This window comes from Apus apus, chromosome 1, assembly GCF_020740795.1.
Source record: "Apus apus isolate bApuApu2 chromosome 1, bApuApu2.pri.cur, whole genome shotgun sequence".
NCBI classification, from domain to species: domain Eukaryota; kingdom Metazoa; phylum Chordata; class Aves; order Apodiformes; family Apodidae; genus Apus; species Apus apus.
This window is the reverse complement of record NC_067282.1, coordinates 86,041,609-86,065,553: the sequence shown is the minus strand read 5'-3', so window position 1 is coordinate 86,065,553 and position 23,945 is coordinate 86,041,609. Positions and strand designations below refer to the sequence as shown.

The following is a 23,945-nucleotide window of genomic DNA, read 5'->3' as shown; positions in this document are numbered from 1 at the left end:
CTTGTGAGAAATTCAGCTGCCCTACTGTCATATCATTGATACCACAGCTAAATAACCCAGTTACATTCTCAACCAGCTAATTGTGAAAATGTTAGTATTTCAGAGATTTAAAAAAGAATCATGATTTAAAATCTCATGTCAACTGTCAATGGTGTAACTTCTACTGGAAGTTCTACTGAACAGAAATTACAAACAACCTTTATTCTTTTTATCTAAATGCTTACAATTCTGAAGCTTGTAACTACTATTAAATAAATTCAAGACAGTTCAGAACAGACTTTCATATATATAATCTTTGAAAAGAAAAAATTATTTTAAAATTTGGCTTCTTAAAATAAATACATAAGTAGGTCAGGCAAGTTTGAAAAAGAAGACACATCTGTTAGTTGGTTCTTTTAACGCCCTCTTAGTAGTTAACTCTCTAAAAGGCTAGATGAAGAGCAATTAAAAATTCATACATTTTAATCTTTACCTCCTACTGAGCAAAGATTTTTAGCAACAAATATGGAGAACATTTTACTGCCTGGATGATTGTCAAGGAGCAAAACAACTGAGCTGAAATCCTGTTTCACATAAAGCAGAAACCAATTTGAAATAATGCTAGCAGAAAATAGAAAATTGTTAGTACTTATACAATGCAGAATGGATCAGAGAGCACTGTCCTTTATTTTAAAAAGGGTAGTAATAGATCTTTTACTGCTACATTAGCAACAAACACATTTTGAGAAATACCACTCTCTTTTACAAATCTTGCTATATAAAGAAATAAATTATTTTTTTAAGACTTAAGATATATGGCTGCTGATAACAGTCTTGGCATTTATAGCTCCTTAGGAAGTACAGGAAGGGCAGAAGAGGAGGGCATGTCACCCTCTACATCAGTGACCACCTGGAAGTCTGTTTAGCTCTGCCTGGGGATGGAGGAGTGCCCAAAATCTTATGGGTCAGGCTTAAAGGGAATACAGGGGCAGATGTCATAGTGGGGATCTGCTACAGGCCACCAGATCAGGATGGCTGAGCAGATGAGGCCCTCTACAAGCAGATAGAAGAAGCCTCATGCTCACAGGCCCTAGTCCTCATGGGCTATTTCAACCACCATGGTATCTGCTGGAGGGACAACACTGCAATGCACCAGCAATTCAGGATGTCCCTGGAGTGCATTGATGACAACTTCCTCCTCCAAATGGTAGAGGAACCAACAAGAAAAGGTGCTATGCTGAACCCTCTTCTCACCAACAGTGATGGGCTAATTGATGATGTAAGACTTATTGGGAGACTAGGCTGTAGCAACCATGACCTGGTCAAATTCAAGATCCTTAGGGTAGCGAGGAAGGAGGGAAGCAAGCTCACTAGCCTCAATTTCAAGAGAGCAGATTTTGGTCTCTTCAATGATCTGCTTGGTAGGGCACCCTAGGATAAATCCCTAGAGGGAAGGGGAGCCCAGGAAAGCTGGTCCATATTCAAGGATCACTTCCTCCATGTGCAGGAGCTATGTGTCCCAGTGAAGAGGAAGTGTCACCGTTTGACTCAGGTCCGACAACAGTGCTCTCGATCCCTTCCCCCTCCCACACAGGTAGGGAAGGAGAGAGAGAAAAAGAGAGAGACTTGGCTGGATTGAAAACTAAACTACACAGCTTTAATTAAACACTAATGATATAAGAAAATACATACAATTATATATAGATTTGTTCAGGTATGTGCAAGAGCCTCTCACCTCCCCCCACCCCCAGCAACTCCCACAGCACTCCCCTCAGCTGGAAACAGTCCCGAGAAATCCCGGAGCTGCTGCTGGAGAAAGCGGAGAGTGATGAGGGTCAGGAGAGCTCGAGCCTGGGGGTTGACAGTGCTGGATGGACGGAGTCCTCCCCGGACACCAGCCATGGATGGAAGAGAAGGGAAGAAGAAGCAGGAAGGAAGTTGTCTTCTGTGATCTCTGACCTTCCTCTGAGCTTACGTAGATACATGGAATGGAATATCTCTGGCCAGTTTTGCTGTCTGTCTAACTCAGCCTTCTACAGGGGGGTCATAGATCTCCCCGTAGTGTCTGAGCCGGCACAGTGAAGGTGCAACCTTGAAGACCCAGCAGTTAGAAAAACATTCCAATGTCTTATCAGCCTAGCTAGAACAGAATGTTGCTATTTAAAAGAAAGCTCACTGAAGAAAAAAAAAAAAAATCAGTAAAAGGAAAATTTCGCTTCATCCTGGCTCAAACGAGGACAGGAAGGCAAGCAGAAGAGCTCTGAGGCTTGTATGGATGATCAGGGAGCTTCTGGGCATAGTTAAATGTAAAAACAAGGTATACAGAGAATGGAAGCAGGGCCGGGTATCCTGGGTGGAGTACAGACAAGTTGTCAGAGAACCAAGGGATTGGGTAAGGAAGGACAAAGCACGGATAGAGTTGGACCTGGCAAGGGATGTTAAGAGTAACAAGAAAGGTTTCTACAGGTATGTCAGCAAGAAGACAAAGATGAAGGAAGCTGTGGGCCCACTTCAGAAGGAAAATGGAGACCTAGCCATGCAGGACATAGTGAAGGCTGAGATAATCGGTGACTACTTTGCCTCAGTCTTCACTGGCAAAGGCTCTGATCACACAATTGAAGTTAGAGAAGGCACAGGCATGGACTGTGAAAAGGAAGATCTCCTCACTGTAGGAGAAGAGCAGGTTCATGGCCATCTGAGGGACTTGAAGGTGCACAAGTCCATGGGACCTGATGGGATTCATCCACGGCTCCTGAAGGAACTGGCCAATGAAGTTGCAAAGCCTCTGCCTATCATATTTGAAAGGTCTTGGCAGTCTGGAGAAATTCCCACTGACTGTAAAAAGGGAAACATAACTCTCATTTTCAAGAGGGGAACTAAGGAAGACCCAGGGAACTATAGACCAGTCAGTCTCGCCTCCGTGCCTGGCAAGATCATGGGGTGGATCCTCCTGAAGGCTCTGCTAAGGCATGTGGAAAGCAGAGAGGTAACTGGTGACAGCCAACATGGCTTTACCAAGGGCAAATGCTGCCTGACTAATTTGGTAGCTTCCTACAGTGGGGTCACAGCATCAGTGGACAAAGGAAAAGAAACTGACATCATCTACCTGAACCTGTGCAAAGCTTTTGCCACTGTCCCGCATGACATCCTGGTATCAAAACTGGAATAGTATGGATTTGATGGATGCACCACTTGTTGGGTAAGGAACTGGCTGGATGGTTGCACTCAAAGAGTGTTGATCAATGGCTCGATGTCCAGATGGAGACCTGTGATGAGTGGTGTTCTCTAAGGGCTGGTACTGGGATTGGTGCTATTTAACATCTTTGTCAGTGACATGGGCAGTGGCATCAAGTGCACCCTAAGCAAGTTTGCTGATGATATCAAAGTGTGTGGCAAAGTTGACACACTGGAGGGAAGGGAGTCTACCCAGAGGGACCTTGACAGGCTTGAGAGGTGGGCCCTTGTCAACCTCCTGAAGTTCAACAAGGTCAAATGTAAGGTCCTGCACCTGGGTCGGGGCAAGCCCAAGCACAGATACAGGCTGGGTGGTGAATGGATTGAAAACAGTCTGGACAAGAAGGACTTGGGAGTGATGATGGACGAGAAGCTCAACATGAGCCAGCAGTGTGTGCTTGCAGTCCAGAAAGCCAACTGTGCCCTGGCTGCATCAAAAGAAGTGTGGCCACTAGGTCAAAGGAGGTGATTATACCCCTTTACTTGGCTCTTGTGAGACCCCACATGGAGTACTGTGTCCAACTCTGGAGCCCCCAACATAAGAAGGAGATGGAGTTCATGGAGGAAGTCCAGAGGAGGGCTATGAAGATGATCCAAGGGCTGGATCACCTCTCCTAAGAGATCAGGCTGAGACAGTTGTGGCTGTTCAGCCTGGAGATGAGAAGGCTCTGGGGCGGACGTTGTAGTGGCCTTCCATTACTTGTAGGGGCCTACAGGAAAGCTGTGGAGGGACTTTTTACAAGGGCTTGTAGCAAGAGGACAAGGGGTAATGGATGAAAACTAGAAGAGGGGAGATTTAGGTTATACACTAGGAGGAAATTCCTTAGTGTAAGGGTAGTGAGACACTGGTTGCCCAAGGAAGTTGTGGATGCCCCAACCCTGGAAGTGTTTGAGGCCAGGTTGGATGGGGCCTTCAGCAACCTGATCTAGTGGGAGGTGTCCTTGTCCATGACAGAGGGGTTGGAACTAGGTGGCCTTTGAGGTCCCTTCCAACTGAAACCATTATGTGATTCTATGATTGTATGATTTTCAATCATTCATGCAAAGTCTTTATTTATATATCCTTTCTGTCAACCAATCATGTAAATTATTCATGACATTCACATTTCATGAAACTGCTAGCAAATACTCATTCAAGTAATTTGGTAACAGCAGAAAATGTTTTATTTGTGAAATTAAATTCCATTTTAAAGGCTGAGAAAATAATGATGCAATGTATTATTCTCTTGTTTAGTATTTATTCATTGCTTCTAGACACCAAAAATGCTTAAGTTCAGAATATCTGCTTTGCTTTATTACAAACACATGTATGTATGTGCACCTATTCTGAAGACAAACAGAAATCTCTGTATCATGCAATACTTTATTAAAAATATAAGTAACAGTGTGACATTGAGCCAATAGAAAAGTCTAAGTATACCCAGGAACCATCGTGCTTAAATGTTTCATTTATGTCTTTTCTCCGCTTAAGGAAAACAATTACTAGACGTTATTTTATTCCTAATTCTAAGGGGACAATATACTAGATGTGGCTATTAAAACGAATGGTTATAATCTTCATTAAGGTTCCAAATATGCTTATGTAAATGGACTGGGGGGGAGAATAAAACAAACAAACAAAAAACAACCCCAAACAAGCCCTTCAACCTTTGAACTGGATTTTTTTAGTTCTGCAGAAATTAAAGCCATAATTTGCTGTTCCCTGAATGACCACACTGTATTGTATGCTGAACAGGTTAGTGGAAACTTTTCCCTCATTAGAAAATATGCTGAAGTAAGCAGGTGCTTTATAACACAAAACAAATATTGATCATGATTGTCAAATCCATTGCAATATCTAACCATAATGCACTATGATTTAACTTTGTATAATTACTTCCACAAAAATCTGCCATCAAATATGGGCCTACTTCTTATTTGTTCCTGTGTTAGAAGAAAATGGCCTCATAAAACTCCTGTCTACATTTTATTTCTGATGTCAGAGCTGTTGTGTTTGCATTGAGGTTTGATGCTCAGCCAATTATGCAATTAAGAGCATTCTCTTCATGAGAATAAAAGCTGATAAAATGTCCATGAAATCTTGCAAAATGCCGTTACAAGGGTCTCATAAATGTAGCATTTCTGTTACAGTTTTGGGATTTACACCTTGTGTTGTCCTTTCACAGAAGCAAACATGTACAAAACCACTGTAATAACCTCTTGAAATCAGATAATATTCCAACTGCTCAGTTTCACTGACAGAAGGGGCCTGGGAATATGCCAAGAGGCCCAGGTGCACTGTGTCATGCCAGTATTTAATGTAGCCTAATATCAGATAGATGCTAGTGAGAGAAAATACTCAGAATAAAGTACAGATAATAGCACGGACAACCACTCATCGCTAAATTACTTCTGCTCATCGTGCTGTGAGCTTTGTATTAAATTTTTTCGTCAAGTGGCAGGAATCATAGGGAGAAGTGGCTCACAACTCCCTTCTTGTAACCCTGGATAAGGATCTATAATATTAGGCTTTCATATGATAATGGCAAATGATGCCCCTCTTTGAAAAATTTCAGACTGGTAATGAAAGTCCTAATCAGATTGTTGTTGCAGAGATTCACGAGGTGGGGGATGATGCCCTTCCTTCTCCTCATCCCCTCATTAGCAAATTTAGCAAATTTGACAAGATGGGTTAAATCTTGGAGAATTTATCTTACATGAATTTCCAAGAAAGCTCGTGGGCTGTTTTATAAAACTGGAAGGTAGTGCTTTAATAAAAGCTGCACCACCTGAGGCATTTTCATTAAAGGCTCTCTCTAGACAACATCACAATGTTTGCATTATCCTCCTACACCCCCAAGAGAATACAAGCACTACCTTTTCAGCAAGAGTTGATATTGTGTGTGAAGGCAGGAGAGAAGATGATTACATTTTCCTTTTACTCACAAAGTAATCGCTTGCAACAATGCTGTGGTCAGGATTAAAATTCATTGAATTCTGTTGTCCACCATTTGAATGGTAAATTGTATTTTTCAGGAAAAGATACATTCTGAAGGTTTTAATAGTCAGTACTGTGAATGAAGATTTTAATCCTAACCACACATTATTCTCAATGACTATACTATTTATGCTATCTGGGCTCTTAAATAATGACAGTAATTAGCCGATTAGGACACTACAGAAAACAGGTGCAAGGCTCTGGAGTGGAAGCACCAATGTACAGTATAAAAGACCTCTGGCATTTAAAAAGATTAATCTGTTCAGCGTGTTTAGCAACAGGAAACATAAATCACTGAATTCTGAAACATAATGTTACCTCTGTGGAAAAATTTCACATACACACACTGAATGCATATTTAGAAAGGTTCATTGATGTTTTCACCCATTTCAGTGAACTCACCATCTGTGTAGACTTCTCTGCGCAGATGTCCTGGCTGGTGTTTCTGCTTTTTGGCAGGTCGGACCTTCTGTATTACAACAGCACTCATGTTGCTGTCGGTAGACACGGGGCTGGTGGGTCTAGGACAGTGTGATGCATGAAAATGTCTACGGCCTGGAAATGGTTAAGAGAACAATAGCTATTATTTTTCTTATTTAAAATAAGACCTTTCATACTTTCTCTTTCTTCACATCAGAATGACCTAGCTATACAAAACCTGAAAATGCACTGTTGGAACAATAATAGAACTCTCATCCTTCCCATAGTCAGTTTTAGGGTGAGCTGTAATGAAACTGAAGCATTTCTCTCAGTAGGCAGGTTGTCTTAGTTTCACAGAAATTATCCAGCTGGTTGGTGGCTGGTACCTCCGGCTCCAGGAAGCCAAACACCATGGGCAGTCAAGCACAGGCAGGCTTCTCGCCTTCCAGAAACAACAAAACATTGGCTTTCAAAGGGGATTTCACCTCCCCTAGCTCAGGCAGCATGAGGTCACCTGAGCCAATAGCATAGCAGGTCAGAACCAGGTATCAGGTACATGTGTCTACCCCACTGCTTAGAGTGGATGACCAAGAATGCATTGGGGGTGAATGACAGACATTTTATCACAGCTTATTTGCAGATAAGAAGCACCACATTTTTAGAATGTACAGTCAGGTATGGGGAATATGAATACATAAAAATCACTGCATAACATGAACTTTACTGTTGTAAAACTATTTATCTGTAATAGGAATGGGATGTAAAAAGACCTCTTCTAAATATATACATTCACACACACATATTTGTATGAATATATATATATAAAATGGATAAAATCCTGGCCCCGTGAGTATGAATGGGAGTTTTGCCACCTACTTCAATCGGCCAGGATTTCATCCAGAATTACTAAATTACCTCCCCTCTCACTCTTCATGATGAACAGCTGTGTTGAAATCAAACAAAGGACTGTTAACTGGGAGAGGATATCAGAAATGGGAGGGAGGTTGCAAATCCGTGGCGTGAGAGTGGACACTGTACCTCTTATCCAGCTTTGGCAGTTTAATGGGATTGATTGGCAAAAGCATTCATGTATCTGCTTGAAACCTGTATCCCTTCATCCCTCCCTGTGGTATTCTTATTTCTTAGTGGAACTAGAACAATATCCACTGGGTCAAGTTACTGATCATCTAGCTGATTACCCATTATACTTGGTTTTACTTGTAACCAGTACCAGTACATGAAATATTTCAAATATCATACTTCATGTGGCCAGTGGTGATGCAGGAGAAAAAAAAAAAGTAAGGAACATATGTATAAGGCCTTTCTGCATATTCATAATCTATAATCTGAAGTGCAACTAAAACCAGCTGTCAAATTATGAAACCAACACAAACCCAGTTCATCTCAATAACACAGCAGTAAGTGTTTAAACAGCATTCTCCAAAAGATAGAGACAATATATAAAATGGAAAAAATAAATAAATTCTTGTTTTTCAAATCCAGGGGAAATGTGACTCAAAAAGAAGGTTTACTATTTATTTGGACATTTCAATACAGAGGGATGAAATCTCTCATAAATAATGACTGAAAACATGGAATGTTTTCATGTCTTATACTAGGAAAAGGATACAAATCTGTAATCCTTTTTTTTTTTTTTTTTTTTTTCCCTCAGTAGGAATCACCAGCAGAGTTGAGGTCTGGCAATAATCCACGAGACCAAAATATTAGGAGCTACTTATGAAAGACAATGTACAGTGAGCAGCAATTTATTTGAACCGTTTTACCAAAACTCCTTTTCTGAGTCTTACACTAATGTGAACTGAGCCACTCCCCTCCTGAATTTATAATGTTGCAAGAGCAAGAATACTCAGGAAACAGTTGTGGATAAATACATGTCACAATGGCCATTCATTTCCTTCTCCTATCAAGTAGAGGACAAACTCACCTCCTGCTGCATCCTGCATTTGACGTCTGGCTACTTTCAGGCCAGCGTATTCCGCAGCTGCTGCAACAGCCTGTGCAAAATCTGCATCGGTAAAAAATGATCCATCTGAAGAGCTAACACTAGACCTCCCACTTGAGATGTTATCTTCTTCCGAGGCTGAACCCCAGCCATTGATCATGGACCCTGTTACAGAGCTCTCCAAATCCCCAACACTGGAAGCAGGTGTCTGCTCAAGGCCACGCAAAAGGAGCCTTCTGTTCTGCATCTTGGCAACCTCTATATCCGCCTCATCCTCCTCCTCTTCTGGTGCATCAGTATCCATATCAGAGACCAAGGGCCCTGAGATATATCCATAGGTATGTGGTGGGGAGATAGGTCTTGGAGGGGGTGGAGGACTCACAGGCTGACGTCTGCATAAAAATACAAGGGTAAGAAGAACTGAAGTCATATAACATAGTCAGAGAAAATAGTGGATTATGAAAATATTTATTTCCCAACAAGCTTGACTTGCCTTTCTAAATCAACAGAATTTATATCTGAAATGTTCAGGGTAGGTTTATTTTTTTTTTTTTTTTTTAGTTTTTATTTTTGGTGTAAACCAGAACTGACAGCTATGTAGTTTGAAATCTACCACAAAGAAATCTGACTTTTTAACAAGGTTCTTTTAACACTAATTTTAATGAAAATTGGCTTATTTTGCATGAAACTTTTCCTTTTTCCTAAAGTAGCACATATACATCTAGGTGAAGAGGTGGTTAGAGTTCATGTGACTGTTAAATAATTTTTTTGTGCACCCTTGAGAGTAGGAGTAAAAGAAGTGTATGTGTATTGCTCCAGAAGCTAGAAACTATCCATGTCAACAGATGCCTCTCTCCAGACAGACTGCTCTATAAACATTATCTTTCCTCCAACCATCCCAGTGATTCAGAAAGTTATACAAAGTTATTTCATTATTTTTTAAATTGGGCTATGTGACAGGTCTTAAGGATACCAAGATCCATGTACATGTATAGGTTAATTTATTTTGAGCTTTAATAATCAGTAATGGTGTCTCCAGTTTAAAAAGGCCAAGTATATAACTTGATGAGTGTTCTTGGGTAGTTAAGACTTCACCCAGAAGTTTCAGGCAGTGACACTGTCAACAGTTTTTCTTCACAGGCCCACGGGCATACTCTTTAATTGCCATGTGTCTGGTAGGAAAAATACTTTCTGCAGCAACGGCTGCACTGTTGGCTTTGCTTACCAGGAATTTCCAGTACAGTTTGCTTTGCAAAAAATTTACAAAGTAATTTTACTTTGTCATTTTTTCCCAAGCAGTCATGTTACTCTCAAATGAAATATTTTCTTTTGGGGAAGATGCCATTTTCTTAATTTTATTTTAAGAAATGGAAATATTAATTTCAAAAGGAAAACTTGGCAAGAAAGAACATAATATTTTGTGGCAAGCACAAACTGGAACCTCCCTGTACTATATGATCTAGCCACTATTTTCCACGTGCTGTATTAAGTACTGAATGGCATGAAGGTCAGTTAGGGATATATACACAATAATTTAATACCCCCCTCCTTCCCAAATCCCAGAAGTCATTGCTGCATGGGAATCTTTACCTGCCTTTGACTAGAAACCTCACCCGTTTTACTGACTTAATTTAAAGCTCATGTGACAAATGTCCTTGCGATATATTTGCCAGCCTGTATTTTCTAAGTTTTGATATTAGGAGACAGACAACTGGTTACAAAATATGTTAGGGTTTTGGAAAATATATCAGGCCTGCCAACTTTCAAGTATAGGCTAATAGAGAGCAGTTGGTTCACGGCTATGCAGAACTAACAGTACTTTGTCCACTTTATCTGATGCAGTGGCTCTGGCTTTCACAGTGACATTATCTCCTATCTTAGCTCTCACTTTAACATTGACATAATTTGCTAATTCACTGCATCTTTTTCTTTGCTTGTCCACTCTTCCAGAACACAGATTTCTACTTCAGTTTGTTAATTGGAAAGTGTTGTCACACCATATTCAAAACAAGAGACCTCTTCCAGAATGGGCTACAGCTGTTGAGCACAGTACATCCAACTCCTACACAGCAATACCATGGGTCATATCACTGCTGTTAGATGGAAAAGGCAAGCCTGCCTTACAGATCACGTAAACAGAATTCTGTCAATCTTTTTTAACTGATGAGATGGATGTAGCAAGAAGAAAAGAAATAATGCTTGAAGAAGTAAGAAAAAAAAAAATAATTAGTCACTAGCAATTCTAAGACTTTCAGCAAAGCTAGACTTAACCATTGTAGGAAGAAAAAAACCCATAAACTTCTTATTCTTTCAGTTCACTCAATGAGAGTGTAAGATGTATGCCCGAAGAGCTTAAATTGGAGCATCCTTCCAGATACTTTTGCTACCACTTTTGATGACATTTATGGTGACTAGCCATGAGCCTTTGTGTTGAGCAAACGTTCTATTGTCCAGGCAGTTGTTGGCTGGTTATGCATGTTTGCACATATCTGCTTCTATGCCTACTCCATTCTGTATGTTAATATGCATTCCCCTCTCCAGAACATGAGGTTCTGGAAAGTCACTAACACATTGCTCACTTAGCATTTCCCTTTTCTGTGAGTATCCAGCTAGTTTAACCTCTAAATAACCCAGAAAACTTAAGTGACTAAAATGAACAGTTCTGTGCTCTGACATATCAGGATCAATGGAAATTAGAGGAAAATAGTATTAGCCACTTGCTAATAAAAACAGTGATTTTTAAGATTCAGGAAGATGGAATAAGATCCACAGTATAAGAAGTGTTACCATAAAGAATAAAGAAAAAAAAAACAAAGCTGACGAAGTAGAAGCAGGGAGCAAAAGTCAAAGCAGATATAGAACCTTTAAAAAAATAGTAGTAACTACTGCATAATTAAAAAAAGGAAACATAAAAACAAACTCACTTATCAAGAAACATTCTGAAAAATACATCTATAAATGTCTAGTGAGCTACACTAATAAAATTGAAGTTCTACAGTTTAATTTGCAAGATCAAATTAATTTCATCATAATAGGCGCGCATGTTACTAAAAATAGAAAGTATGACTGTAATATTGCTAGAAACTAGAAAGTTTGTATATTTGTGATATCAAACAGTATGTGCAAACCACTGGCAGGAAAAAAAAAAAAAAAAAGAAAGATTATCTGTGATGGAAGAGCTGTGCCTTCTTAATAAAAAGCAACATACATAAGCATAATACATAAACAGCCTCATACAGAATTCACTGTTTTATGGAAGAGAAGCTGTGAGAATGCATATGCAAAATAGTTTGTACTAAAAGCAACACAGAGAAGAAACAAAATTTCCCTGTAACAAATATCTATCTTTAATAATGTTGGTCATTCCTGTAAATACGGGTAGGTGGATATGTTAAGAAAATTTTGCAAGAAATAATATCCCGGTTTAGATTTATGGGAGGAGAAAAATCTATAGGCTTTAGAAATTATATATTTATATATATTCATACATATTGGTGACAAGTTAATTGCACGGTTACTGTGAAATAATGCATGCTATTTTATGGTAATAATGCAGTAAATCTATTGGAAACAATGGAACTGTAATTATATGGTAAGCTGTGTTAACGATACCACTTCAATATCCTGATGACTGTGAATTTAACTTATGTCAGCATTGGACATATTGTAAAGGGATAAACTGCATTTCTTTCCATGGTATAATAATAAAGCAACCTAATCATGTATTTCTTAGGTTACAAATAATTCTAGAGTCCTAGATTAGAAGTTAAATATTAACAGGAGAAATATAATGGGGACAATCTTGGCCTCACTGAATTCAACAGAAATTTCCAGTGGGGCCAGGATGACTTCTGTCACATCCTTCTCACTACATTTGCATTGACACACCTCCGCTCAGGTTGGTGTTGTATGTGTCCCAGATCCTCCTGACAGTCCTGTAACATGGGCTGGAGTTCTTCCTGGGGAGAGGGGGTGAGAGTGGCAGTTGACTGATGGCTATAGGAGACAGCGGCTGGAGAGGAAGCTGCTCCTCGGACAGGTGGAGTAGGACCTCGCTCATCTTCTTCCTCTTCCTCTAGCTCATCCTGCTGCAGATACATCCTTGCAGGTGGGACAGGACAAGGAATTTCTTGGTCATAGCTAAAATTAATTTGTTAAGAAAATAAGGACTTAAACTTTTACTCTGTGATTAGCGTATCTGATACAAATATAAATAGCCAAGAAAAACATCAATTTTATATGTGCTTTTGAAAACAGCTTAATAAGGATGTCCTGAGTGGATATACACCACTGTCAGTAAGTGAGCTTTAAATAGCCACACTACAGCTAGATGAGGAGCACCACGAGGGTACTGAAGGTCTCACTGCCAGCTTGTAGGGCAAATTACAGTTCAATTAACTATCAATTAAAGTGAGAAATTGATGATTTGTTTTTCTTACCTTTCATCCACTGAAAGACTGTAATCTTCACTATTGCTATGGGGAGGTGGATGTGCTGGAGGGGGTGGAAGAAGATCTGCCCAGTTCATGCCAGCTTGCTTGGGAGCCTTTGGGGTCCGAGCACCCTTCTTATGCCCTTGACTCCCTGTGAATAAAAAGCAATACATAATTGTAATGCTTTTAAGTATCTCCTCACCACTAGCTTTGAAAAACAAAGTAACTATAGTCCCTCTTGAATTCTCTGGGAATTTACTGTTGTGCTGAGTTGAACTGGCATTCCTCCTTTTTACACCAATTTGTAGTTGTACATTCTTTGTAGATTTTTTTCTATATTTTAAGCAGTGGAATTTAAACAGAAACTTGACATAGCACATGGGATACAAAACTTGAATTGTTAATAAATAATCAAAATGCAATAAAAACATAAATTAATTTTACAAGCTATGTCATTAAGAGTGAGCTTCCTACTTCTATTAATTAGATTACAGATTATCATCTACAACAAATGAGCTGTAGACATATTTTCTGAAGTGCCTTTATACTATTTAATTGCCGGAACCTAAAATACAATATGATAGAGATATGATCTATGAAAGTTCCACTGTTGCATTAAGTGACTGAACATATGTAATTTGTACTTGTCCACTGAAAGGTTTTAGGCACAATGAAATGACTAGTTTTAGTCTCAATGGCAGGTGCAGTTGAAAATAATTGCTGGAAGAGCTAAAATAACAGAAAAAGGAAGAAAGAAGATCGATGAGGTATGGCACAAATATTTTCAACTACTATTACTGGGAAATTATAGCCCACAATAGCACAATGCAGTTTGAACAGTTCCAATACTTTTGAGTAAGACAAATTATTCAGTTAATCTTGAATTTTAACTTTGGACATGGCTATGTGAACAGATTCTACCATGACTCTTGGTATACATAGTTATCCTTCTTTGTTATTGTTACTTATTTAATTGTAGATAAAGTCAATGTATTTTTGAGTATGTTTTGGAATCCTTCACATTTCCCTCTTCAGCTGAGGCAGTTTTCTACTACCATAGTTAAGCTTTATATACATTACTAAGATGAGATTTAGGAAGCTAGGTTTTCTCACTTCTGCTGTCTCAGATTTTCCATTCTTACAGTTAGTAGTGCTTATTATTGTTCCCATAGTAGCTGCCAGATACAAATATGTATTAGCTATGTACAATTATTTTCCTGGTATCTCAGTATGTCAAGTAAGACTCTAGCTACCCCAAGGCGACCATCATCTGCATTCTCTGCCCTAACCACTGTGATATATACTAGGTTCAGCACAATTAATTTATTTCTCTGGTCCCCTTGTTTCATTCCTGCTTCATTCTAGTCCTCGGTACAGGACTATAAATTGTTAGCATTATGAATAATCATAATAGGTGTTAGCACACAGAACACCACCTTCTCATTTTTCACTTGCATGGGTTCACATCCCTGAGATGTTTCACACTCAATTTCTGGTTTTAACAACATTGAGCAGAGCCTCAGCACCACATCGTGATGTTGAAGACCTGGGAACAGGAAAAAGGCTGGCTCCCAGAATAACAGGCCTGAGCAGCTGGGAGAATTGGGAGCTGTGCTTATCTCACCCCAGCCACTGAAAACTGAGGTCACCCAAAGTTTACAGCAGGCTCATCTACATCTTTATGCCTCTGTTTATGCCTCAATCACCATCAGTCAAGATCTTGCAGGTTAGGATTAAGGCAACTAGACTATCAAAGACAATAGCAGAACAAAAGGTGAAAACTCCTTGTCAAGATTAGCAGATGTAAACTTCAGGGCACTGGTGACTGTGATCATAATTTACACTGTAATTGGCGTGATGTAAATAAACAGAGCGGAAATATCAGTAAAGCTCCAAACCAAGCCTATGCATAGTTTTTGGCTTAGCTCTGAGTATTTCACACACCTCTACCAAAAATCAAATATGAAAAGGCACAGGTTGTACCACTATGAGAAGCAATAACTTTTGAGTTAAACCATATTCTATGGTTCCAAAGTGCAGAGTGCAATTTCAGTTTCCTGGTTGGCATTTTCCAGCACAAAAAGCTGTCTGGTTTCAAGATTTTTACAAAGAACTTAAGATATTTTGCATAGGACATTCCAGTGAGAAACAAAATTTAACTTCAATTATCTACCACCTACATTTGAATGATGTACAAGAATAGTTTTGACACATGGCCACTGAAATCCATAAAAATGTTATCTATGCATGCATGCTTTTTTACTCAATAAAATACATGGGTTTAATTAAAAAAAAACAAACAAAAAAAACCACAAAAAAAAATTCTTAAAGCAGTTCTGTTACTGGTATCTTGAGCCTGTTCAGGAATAAGGTTGTCTTGGGTGAGTAGACCCAAGAGATAAAAAAGAAGTCAATAAAGTACCACGAAGGTAACACATACATTAAAATCCTTATTTTTATGACCACTGTAAATTGCTAACCACAGCCGAAGTGTCCAAACACCAAAAACCCTACTGTTAGGAAAACACTGTAGCTACTCACCCGATGTACTGCTGCCTCTGTCCGAGCTGTTGTATGATCCACCTGTATTCTGGTCGTATGACTGGTTGTATGGAATGGTTGGAGCAATGTTGTCATTTACCCGGTAATCTGCAAGTTCAACAGCATAGTTAATGCTACCCTTTTAGAAACACATCTACATTTTTATACCTGCTGTGTAACACAAAGTAATTTCTCCTGAAAACAGTGAAGAAGAAATAAATTGATGTATTGAAAGGAAAATAATTCTATAACCATGGCATATTTCTTGTTTTAATTGTAAGTTTAAGGAAAATCATGGGAACTTGTAGCTTCATGGTAAAAAAAGGAAGTAAAATGAAATCTTACTGGGCTATCTCAATGCCTCTGCAAGGATTAAGTCTCAATGGATGTATAAACGACCTGTGTGAGCATTTTGCATATGAATAGACTGTCACCTTGATTGATTTTCCATGGTCTCTGCTTAATTTGCACACTCATGGAAGCCAATGGACTGTGGTAGCTACTTTTTGTATTTCAAAGGTGACAAACCCATGTAGGAGTCAGCTCTGCATTACAAGGGCTGAATGATCTGCTGGAGCAACAATGCAGCTCCACTGAAGTTGGTTTACAACAGAAGAGGTCTTTGTATAATGCCTGCTGGCTTCAAGAAGACTTCTATTTATAGTGGGTCATGCAGGTTCTAGCTACAAGTAGGGCTTTTTTTCTGTTCATGGCTATTACTGAAACTTGCTTCTCCAGTTCCAAAGCATTTGATATACATACATTACTTCTAAATCTAGATTTGGCAACCAGAGCAGTAAAATACTCATCTGACAAAACAGTACTCTCATGCCAAAAAGGAATTGTAATTTACAGAGAACAGAAAGGAGCCGAGTTACTCTTCATACAGCAAATAAAACTGCGTCATAAACAGAACCACTGGAGATAAAATAGTAACGATGAAGCACAGCATGTAACTCATCCAAATAGTTATTTCCCATCACAAAAGCTATAGGTATAATCATCAGCAAGATGGTTTTGACTTAGGAAATGAGAAAACCAAGATCAGAATATTGACTCATAAAATCGCAAATTGAAACAAAAATAAACAAAACTAAAAATCCAGTCCCCATCTGCTGCAGAAATGTTTGTGATAATATAAGCATGGGAAAAAGAGCAAAATGATAAATTCCACACCAGAGTGTACTCTATAATAGTTTCTCAGCCTAGTTGCATTCCAGAGAACATGCTGAAGCCCTACATACTGCATATGTTTACACAGAGGATAAACAGTAAATCAACACTCTGAAATATGTATATATGACTGTCAGCAGACAATGCTTTAAGGGGGCCTTTCCACACTACAATATGCTAGAGAATATGCAGCTGTAATATACACAGTTTGAAAGATGCAGTATTTTCCAGGGTATAAAAACCAAACATGTTTTAATTCCAGAACAGATATGTAATACACAGTTCATGAAAGAAAATGTAATTACAAAAAATACAGCTTTCTCTCTATAGTAAGGAGCCACAAAAATAAAATTTTCTTTTGAAATGTTTATGTCAAGGGAAAGTGTCACATTTTATATTGCCCTTTGAACTCCTCTGTGAGTAGATGGGTCCAGTAGAGAAATCAACAATCCTGTAACGAAACGTATCTTTTTACCGGATAACTTATCACTATGTGATCACTTGAGTTACAACAATCCATGCAAAAAGTTTCATGTTAGAATGGGTCCAGTTCCTAGGGATACTGTTTTGCAAATCAGGTTATTATAAGAGGTTGCATGGTAGCCTAGAGGACTAGCAAGACATCACGTACCTATTTCTTCCAACTCCCACACATTATATTAAAGAAACATGCCCTCAAGGCCACAGAAGTACATTCTGATGTTTCCCGTTAACACTGAAATCAATTTGTTTTTAGCTTCTGGATCCACACATCTCAGGCAAAGTAACAAAGGAATTTAGTTTCCAAAACTGTGTGCAGTAGCATTGCCTCTCAATATGTGAATCAAAGGCATGCTAGATACAAGTCTAAAATGACTTGGATTGCTCCATTTGTGTCCCCAGTGTACAACACAATACAATTTTACAGAGTTTGATATGCAAAATTTCATTCGTTTACATGATCATGTAGATTTAATTAGTCTCCATCCACGACTGGGAAGAGTGGGTTGACCTATTTAAAATTTAAGGTAGAGTATAATGTGACTACCATGCATCTGGCTTATGAATAAAATATCTGGCCTCTGTCCTAAACAATCCCTTAACTACTATTAAATTTAAGTTAATCTCAAATTCACAGAAAATGTATTTTATTTAACACTTTTCTAAAAATACAGCTTGTTATTTTTATAATAAATTCACTATCTGAAGGTTATTGTGGTGCTAATTAACTTTTTGACACGCTAACTGTGAATTTCTAAATCTAAAGAGGCAGAAGTCTAAAAGCACCACAGAAGACTGTAATTGCTGAACCTGAAAGCTTTAGACTCCCAGCACCAGAAGGTCAAAACTCCTCTGATGCTTAAAGAGGAGAAACAAGCTAAAAGCTCTTCACCTTTGTTTAATTTGTTTTGCTCCATAATGTTGTACTGTATGGGTGCAACCTCTTGCTTTTGCTGAACAGAGGGTTTCCAGTGTTTCTCATTCGTATCCCCGCTGCCATTGTTAACATTATTGCTGATATTTGACTGGATGAGTTGAGTGGTGGCATAAGGAGTGGGCTGCCCAGGCTGGCTGACAAATCTTCCATCCTTTAGATTTGGACTATTGAAGGTTTTCATCTCATTGATTTTATTGCTGAGGTCCACGTCACCATATACAGTTGACTCAGGCAACATCAGGTTTGTCTGCTTGTTGTCCAGCTGATTGTTGTAATTTGCTATACAATCGGCTAACCACAGAGGAAAGAAAAAAGAAAAGGTCATTCTGTTCGCTCACACTATACTTCCAATGAAATTCCCTTTGCATTTTTTTAGTGCATAACTACATGGCTTGCATCCGTGAAGTAGAGATACTGCAATTAATTTACTATTTCCAGAGTCTTATTTACCTTATAAGCTACTGTTTCAAAAGTAGTGTTCATTGTTTTGATTCACCGTAAATTCAGACCTTCTGAATTTTATCTACAATGACTTACCTTGCTGGGCTTTTTCAACAGTGGTCATATAAATATTCTCATTTTTAGACATTATTCTCAAAGCAGTATTGATATCCAATCAATAGCTGTGATTAAAAATAACTTGCATTCAAAGAAAAAAACAACCAAAACTTCATAGTGGGAATAACTAAACATGACAGTCGCCTCACGTCATCTCAACAGCATTTAGACTTTCTTGTACTTGAGATAAGAAACAGAGATACATCAGATTTTTATAAAACAGACTGAAATATGATAACACATAACAGAATTGAAGAGAAACAGTACAATATGAAATGTAACTCAGTGCCTAGTAGGAAGTCTTTATTTAATCATTGTTTCCTTGTACAATCTTACGTTTTAGTTTGAGACAAAAAGACAGGAAAGCAAGCTGGAATTTTTGCTAATTTTTAGTTCCTTTTTGGATATCACAAAGTAAGTAATACCAGAGTAATACCATTGTCCCGTATGCTAAATAAATATCATATAGACAGTACAAACTCATTCTTTTAAGAGCTGTTGCATCATGAGATCACCACTTCTTGTAGAGAGTAAATTAGACATGTACTGATGTTCTGGCCACAACTCTGAACCAGTGTGCCTGCTTTTCCATGTGCTGCTTCCACATGACAGCAGCTCCAGAGACTTCTAGTGCCCTCCATATCCAGTCCACTGGAAAAATACTGAATGGACTAACAGTCTGTCAGTCAGCAGTTAGAAGGCTTAGTGAAACCAAAATTCAGTAATTACTGAGCAAAAATTCTCATTTGCCAGTTGATTAATGCATCCACAATTCCGTAACAATCACCAGGGACATAGTTTTCCTTTTTTAAAAGATGTGTTATTTATGCTAATGAGCTTGATTCAAAATCTGAATTCCATTACCTGTGGCCACAATTAGTTTACTGGAGAGGGTGCAAAGTAAAACTAAGTAGAGAATTCAGGATTTGACCACTGTACTAAATAAAATAACTACTAAACATAGAGGATGTTAAATTTCTAAAATATTCCCTAATAGATATATCTTTTTGGAAAAGTATTTCCTGAAAAAGAGAAAGAAAATACTACTTGAAAGAAAATACTGATCCACATTTTCAGTGATTAAGGGATATCAGAACATGCCACATACAACTCCTCATTGCCCATTTCATGCCCCTCAGCTTGAGTTTTTTTGAATGTGCTACTGTTTGATATATCTTCTTTCTTATATGAACTGTTCTTTACTGCTTCAAAGTCTTCAATATCTTGATTTCAACTTTTTAAATGCTGTCATTTCTGCTTTTTCTCTTACCTACTGAAACCATGCTAGTCTTCCCCCTTACCAAGTCTATTGTATTATATTGGGCAGTTATATATCCAGCATATTGTTCAATCCTAGTACCACATGCTTTGCTAGAATATCCTTGCAGAATCACTTATATATTTTTATCTTTTTCAGTTACATTAGATTTGTGTGTCGGGCAACATAACTGATACAATATATGCAGTAGATACTTTTTTTTTTATATATAGACACATTAGAATTTTTCATGCAAAGTACTTAAACAAAACTGGTTTACCTATAAAAACAGAAGATTTATTCTGTTAGATTTCTTCATAGTATCTATTTTTAGAACAATCTGTTCCTATCTGGTAGACTTGGAAGACAGTACCATTACTTAAAAGAAATTGAAAATGCAGTTACTTAGCATATTCACAGCTATAGAGCAGATATCCAACTCTGTTGTTTCAGAGCATAAGCCAAGCTGAAGCTGACATAATTATTTGCCAGATTTTTCAGGACAGACAAGATCACTAAGAGCATCTTGTCTGACCCTTAAGCTCATAATCTCTACTTGAAAGGAAGGAATCACTTTGCGACACCACCAAGCTTAATATTAAAGATAGATTGAGAGAATCCACTGCACCTCATGACAAGATGTTATAATAGTTTACAACCCCCCCCAAACGTGCATTCTCTTCCTTTTCTGATTTTGTGAAGTTTCAGTTAGTAGAACTTGGTATGTCTGCACTTGGCACAATAAAGTATCTCTGTATCAGAAATCTTTTTATATAGGTATTTGTGGCTGTGATATCCTTGGGCAGTGTAAGGTACAAGTCCTTAACATTAAAATCTCTCACCTTCCTCTGAAGCACCTGGCACTGGTCACGGTCAGACAGCATATTGCAGGAGATGAATTACCACCATCACATTATGACTGGTTTCACATTCATTACAGGATGTAATGCTGTTTTGCACTCATGCAACTTCACTATAGGTAATCACGTTCCCTCTCTGAAATGCTGGGAAATCCTACTAGCACAAATCAGCTACAGATGCTGGTAGCATTTTCATTCCTCACCAGTAACATAAACCAGGTTAAACCAAAATAAATCTAAGGCCTGTTTAAAACAGAATGTGCAACAATTCATGCTCCTAGATATATTTCCGCAACCATATTCCCATGGAATTCATTAAGTTTTCTTCAAGAGCACTCTCAGTCCTGCCTGATCTCCTGGGAACTACCACTTAACCTAACATTTCATAATTGCTTTTAAAGTGTTAAGTTAACTTTTTTATCCACACGGTCTAAACAGAAAACCAGCTATCCAATTTTGTATAGAATGGCACCCCAAGGGAGGTTTTGAATGTGCCAAAGGAGACTGACTGTCTTGCAAGTACTGTAGCAATGTTTTACTTCTTGCTTCCCATAACACCCAAACCAGAAGGAAAGTCTCACAAGTGTCATTTTGGTACTTTTCCATCCTAGCAACAAGGATGTACAGAACAACCTTAAAATGACCTTATCTGCTCTTTTTCACATGCTGAAACATACCAGTTCAGTGTGACTTTTGGTAACAGAGAACTTTGCAGGGGCTCCTGTGGCCTACAGCTTGCTACAACTATCCAGAGGGCACCAAAAAAAGGAATCCAAAAAGGTAATGAAAGCATGAACATGACACAGAGGAAAAACTATATTAAGTCTAAATGCATCGGAAATGAAAAAACAAACCAACCTGTACAATCTCTCAGGTACTAGAAGCATATACTCTGTAAAGAAGATTCCCTAGCAAGGTAGAAACATATCTAACCTGGTCGACTGTACGTCGTAAGGTTGCTATCACTGTTGCCGTTGCCAGAGGTGCAGCAGTTGATGGAGCAGTCATTGTGATTGTTCCCTGTGTTAGGCCAAGTATCTGCTAGCCATGGCTGAGTGGCCGGTTCACTGATGTTTAGGAGTCCTGGCCTTTAAAAACAAAGCTCGGTTATTTCAAAAGCGAAACAAAGGCATTTTCGCATTACAAGTATATTCTCCTCAAAAGGTTAGATATTACAAAATAATATCACATATTTAAAGGCTTCAACACTGGAAAATACAGCTTGATTCAATTATTGCATGGTTTCTTGTCTTCTACGTATCCTGTTTCTTGCCGAGACACTATGAAGGGAACAGTCAAAGATAGAGTCGCTTCAGTTTACTGAACTACACATAAACGTTGGTGTGCAACCTTTACCCGGGACTTCGTTTTTGTGGGGTTTTTAAATCTTTTATTTCTATGAAAGTTATATTTCTGTTTTTATGACCCTTCTCCCTTTCTTAAAGAAAGTAAGGTAAAAAAGGGGAAATTGGCAAGTCTAACAAACAAAAAATTCACACATGGAAGCATGACAGATATGTGGAAATATGAGATGAGTTTGGATGTGGATACTCCCAAATTCTTGGTAATTTGTGACATCAAGTTCCCCTCACCACCAGACAGTACCACTGTAGTGGATCAAAAGGAACAGCAGATTACAGGAACTTCTGTTGCTTGGGAGTATTTGGATATCACTACACGTACTGAGGGTGTGATACATTTTGTTAATGTTAATCTCTATGTGGGTGGAACAGCAGCAGCTCCTAAGCAAGTTTAAAATAACTGTGAATACTCAACACCTTTAAGAACACCCAGGTATCAATGCTGCATATTGGCTGCATTTGTAATTCAGTGTATTTCTGCCATCAGCAAAAATAAACAGTATTCCTTGTTCTCCCACTTGCTGAATTTTTCTAACGCATGTCAAGGTGCTCTGATGAATGTTTTGCAAGTCCAGATAAGTAGCATCCCCAAACAATTTAAATTGCCTTTGATAACTAAGATGCTTTTGAAAATAGGTAACCTTAGCCACTGTCACACACACGCGCACGCACACACACATATATATTTGTAAGGAACAGTCTCTTTCATCGCAGTTTTTAACAAGCAACTTTCCACCTGAAATACTGCAGAAACTAGCCTCCATAATATTAGATGTGATGCTCTTCAAAAATAAAATATGCTAATCCTCTTACACTGCAAGTTGAGAATACAAACTGCATGCAGTTAGCTGTAGGGGATATAGTCTGTCAGTACCACAGGATTAAGTCACAGTTTTAGAAAGATGTTTAAAAGATCTATACATATATGTTTATATTTATTTCTGTCCTGCATATGTCATCTGACAATTTAACATAGGAGGTGACGAGGCTGGACTTATTGTCAGGCTAACAAGCCAGCCATTACACATGCACTAAACAAGTATTTTTTTGTAAATCTGAAATAAACGTACAGCTATGTAGTCCTGTGAACAGATGAGCTGACTTGAAATAACCTGCTTTTTTCCCTGTCACTCTGCTCTTACAATAAAACTACACCTCACGGCGTTTGGAGGAGACAAAGCCTTCCAGAACGTTTCATCGCTTTCAAGACCTGCGTACTAAATTTTTTCATAGAGAGTTAGAGGTCCTTTGCTTCTAAAATTTACCGTACATTCACACCTGCTGTCATGTAAAAAACATAGTGTGAGGTAAATAAGTAGACAAAAATTCTAACTGAAGCCAACTGTAGGCAAAAGATGTTTGCATTACAGCTCCATAGTCTGGTGATGATCAAAGAGAACAACTTCCAAAGATCTTTAAGCTTTGCAGCAAATGGCTTGAATCCTTGAATTACTGTACAGGATCTGGGGTGAACTGGCCGAGTGGCTGTGTGGGTGCCTAGCTGCTGGCTGGAATCAATCCACCACAATTACATTACTTGAATCCTGTCTAGAAAAGGGATTGACACAGAAATGTTGGTTTTTTTTCAGCATCACAGAAGTGGGGATTATGCTGAAATATATCACTGTGACATTTTGAATTCCGAATAATGCCTTAACATGCTCACATAACTGCACTTGGAAAAATGCTAAACATCTCCAAAGTCTTGCAAATATAATGTAAGGAAGTGAAAATCTAAGGTTTGGAAATCAGAGTAAAGGTTTCAGATGTA

General features: G+C 38.4%; 1 protein-coding gene across 5 annotated transcripts in view; it reads right to left on the bottom strand.

Moving 5' to 3' along the window:
- Positions 1-23,945, bottom strand: part of ROBO1 (roundabout guidance receptor 1) — a 727,411-nt gene that overhangs the window by 9,456 nt on the left and 694,010 nt on the right. For 3 of the 5 annotated variants that reach the window (XM_051640235.1, XM_051640243.1, XM_051640259.1), the window contains 7 exons: positions 21,747-21,901; positions 18,093-18,428; positions 15,548-15,655; positions 13,013-13,157; positions 12,462-12,713; positions 8,556-8,965; positions 6,593-6,745 (listed from right to left, as the gene is read on the bottom strand). In XM_051640235.1, the coding sequence (XP_051496195.1) occupies positions 6,593-6,745; positions 8,556-8,965; positions 12,462-12,713; positions 13,013-13,157; positions 15,548-15,655; positions 18,093-18,428; positions 21,747-21,901 (1,559 nt within the window). The remainder of the gene's footprint in view (positions 1-6,592; positions 6,746-8,555; positions 8,966-12,461; positions 12,714-13,012; positions 13,158-15,547; positions 15,656-18,092; positions 18,429-21,746; positions 21,902-23,945) is intronic. The other 2 variants (XM_051640252.1, XM_051640268.1) reach the window with 2 other exon arrangements.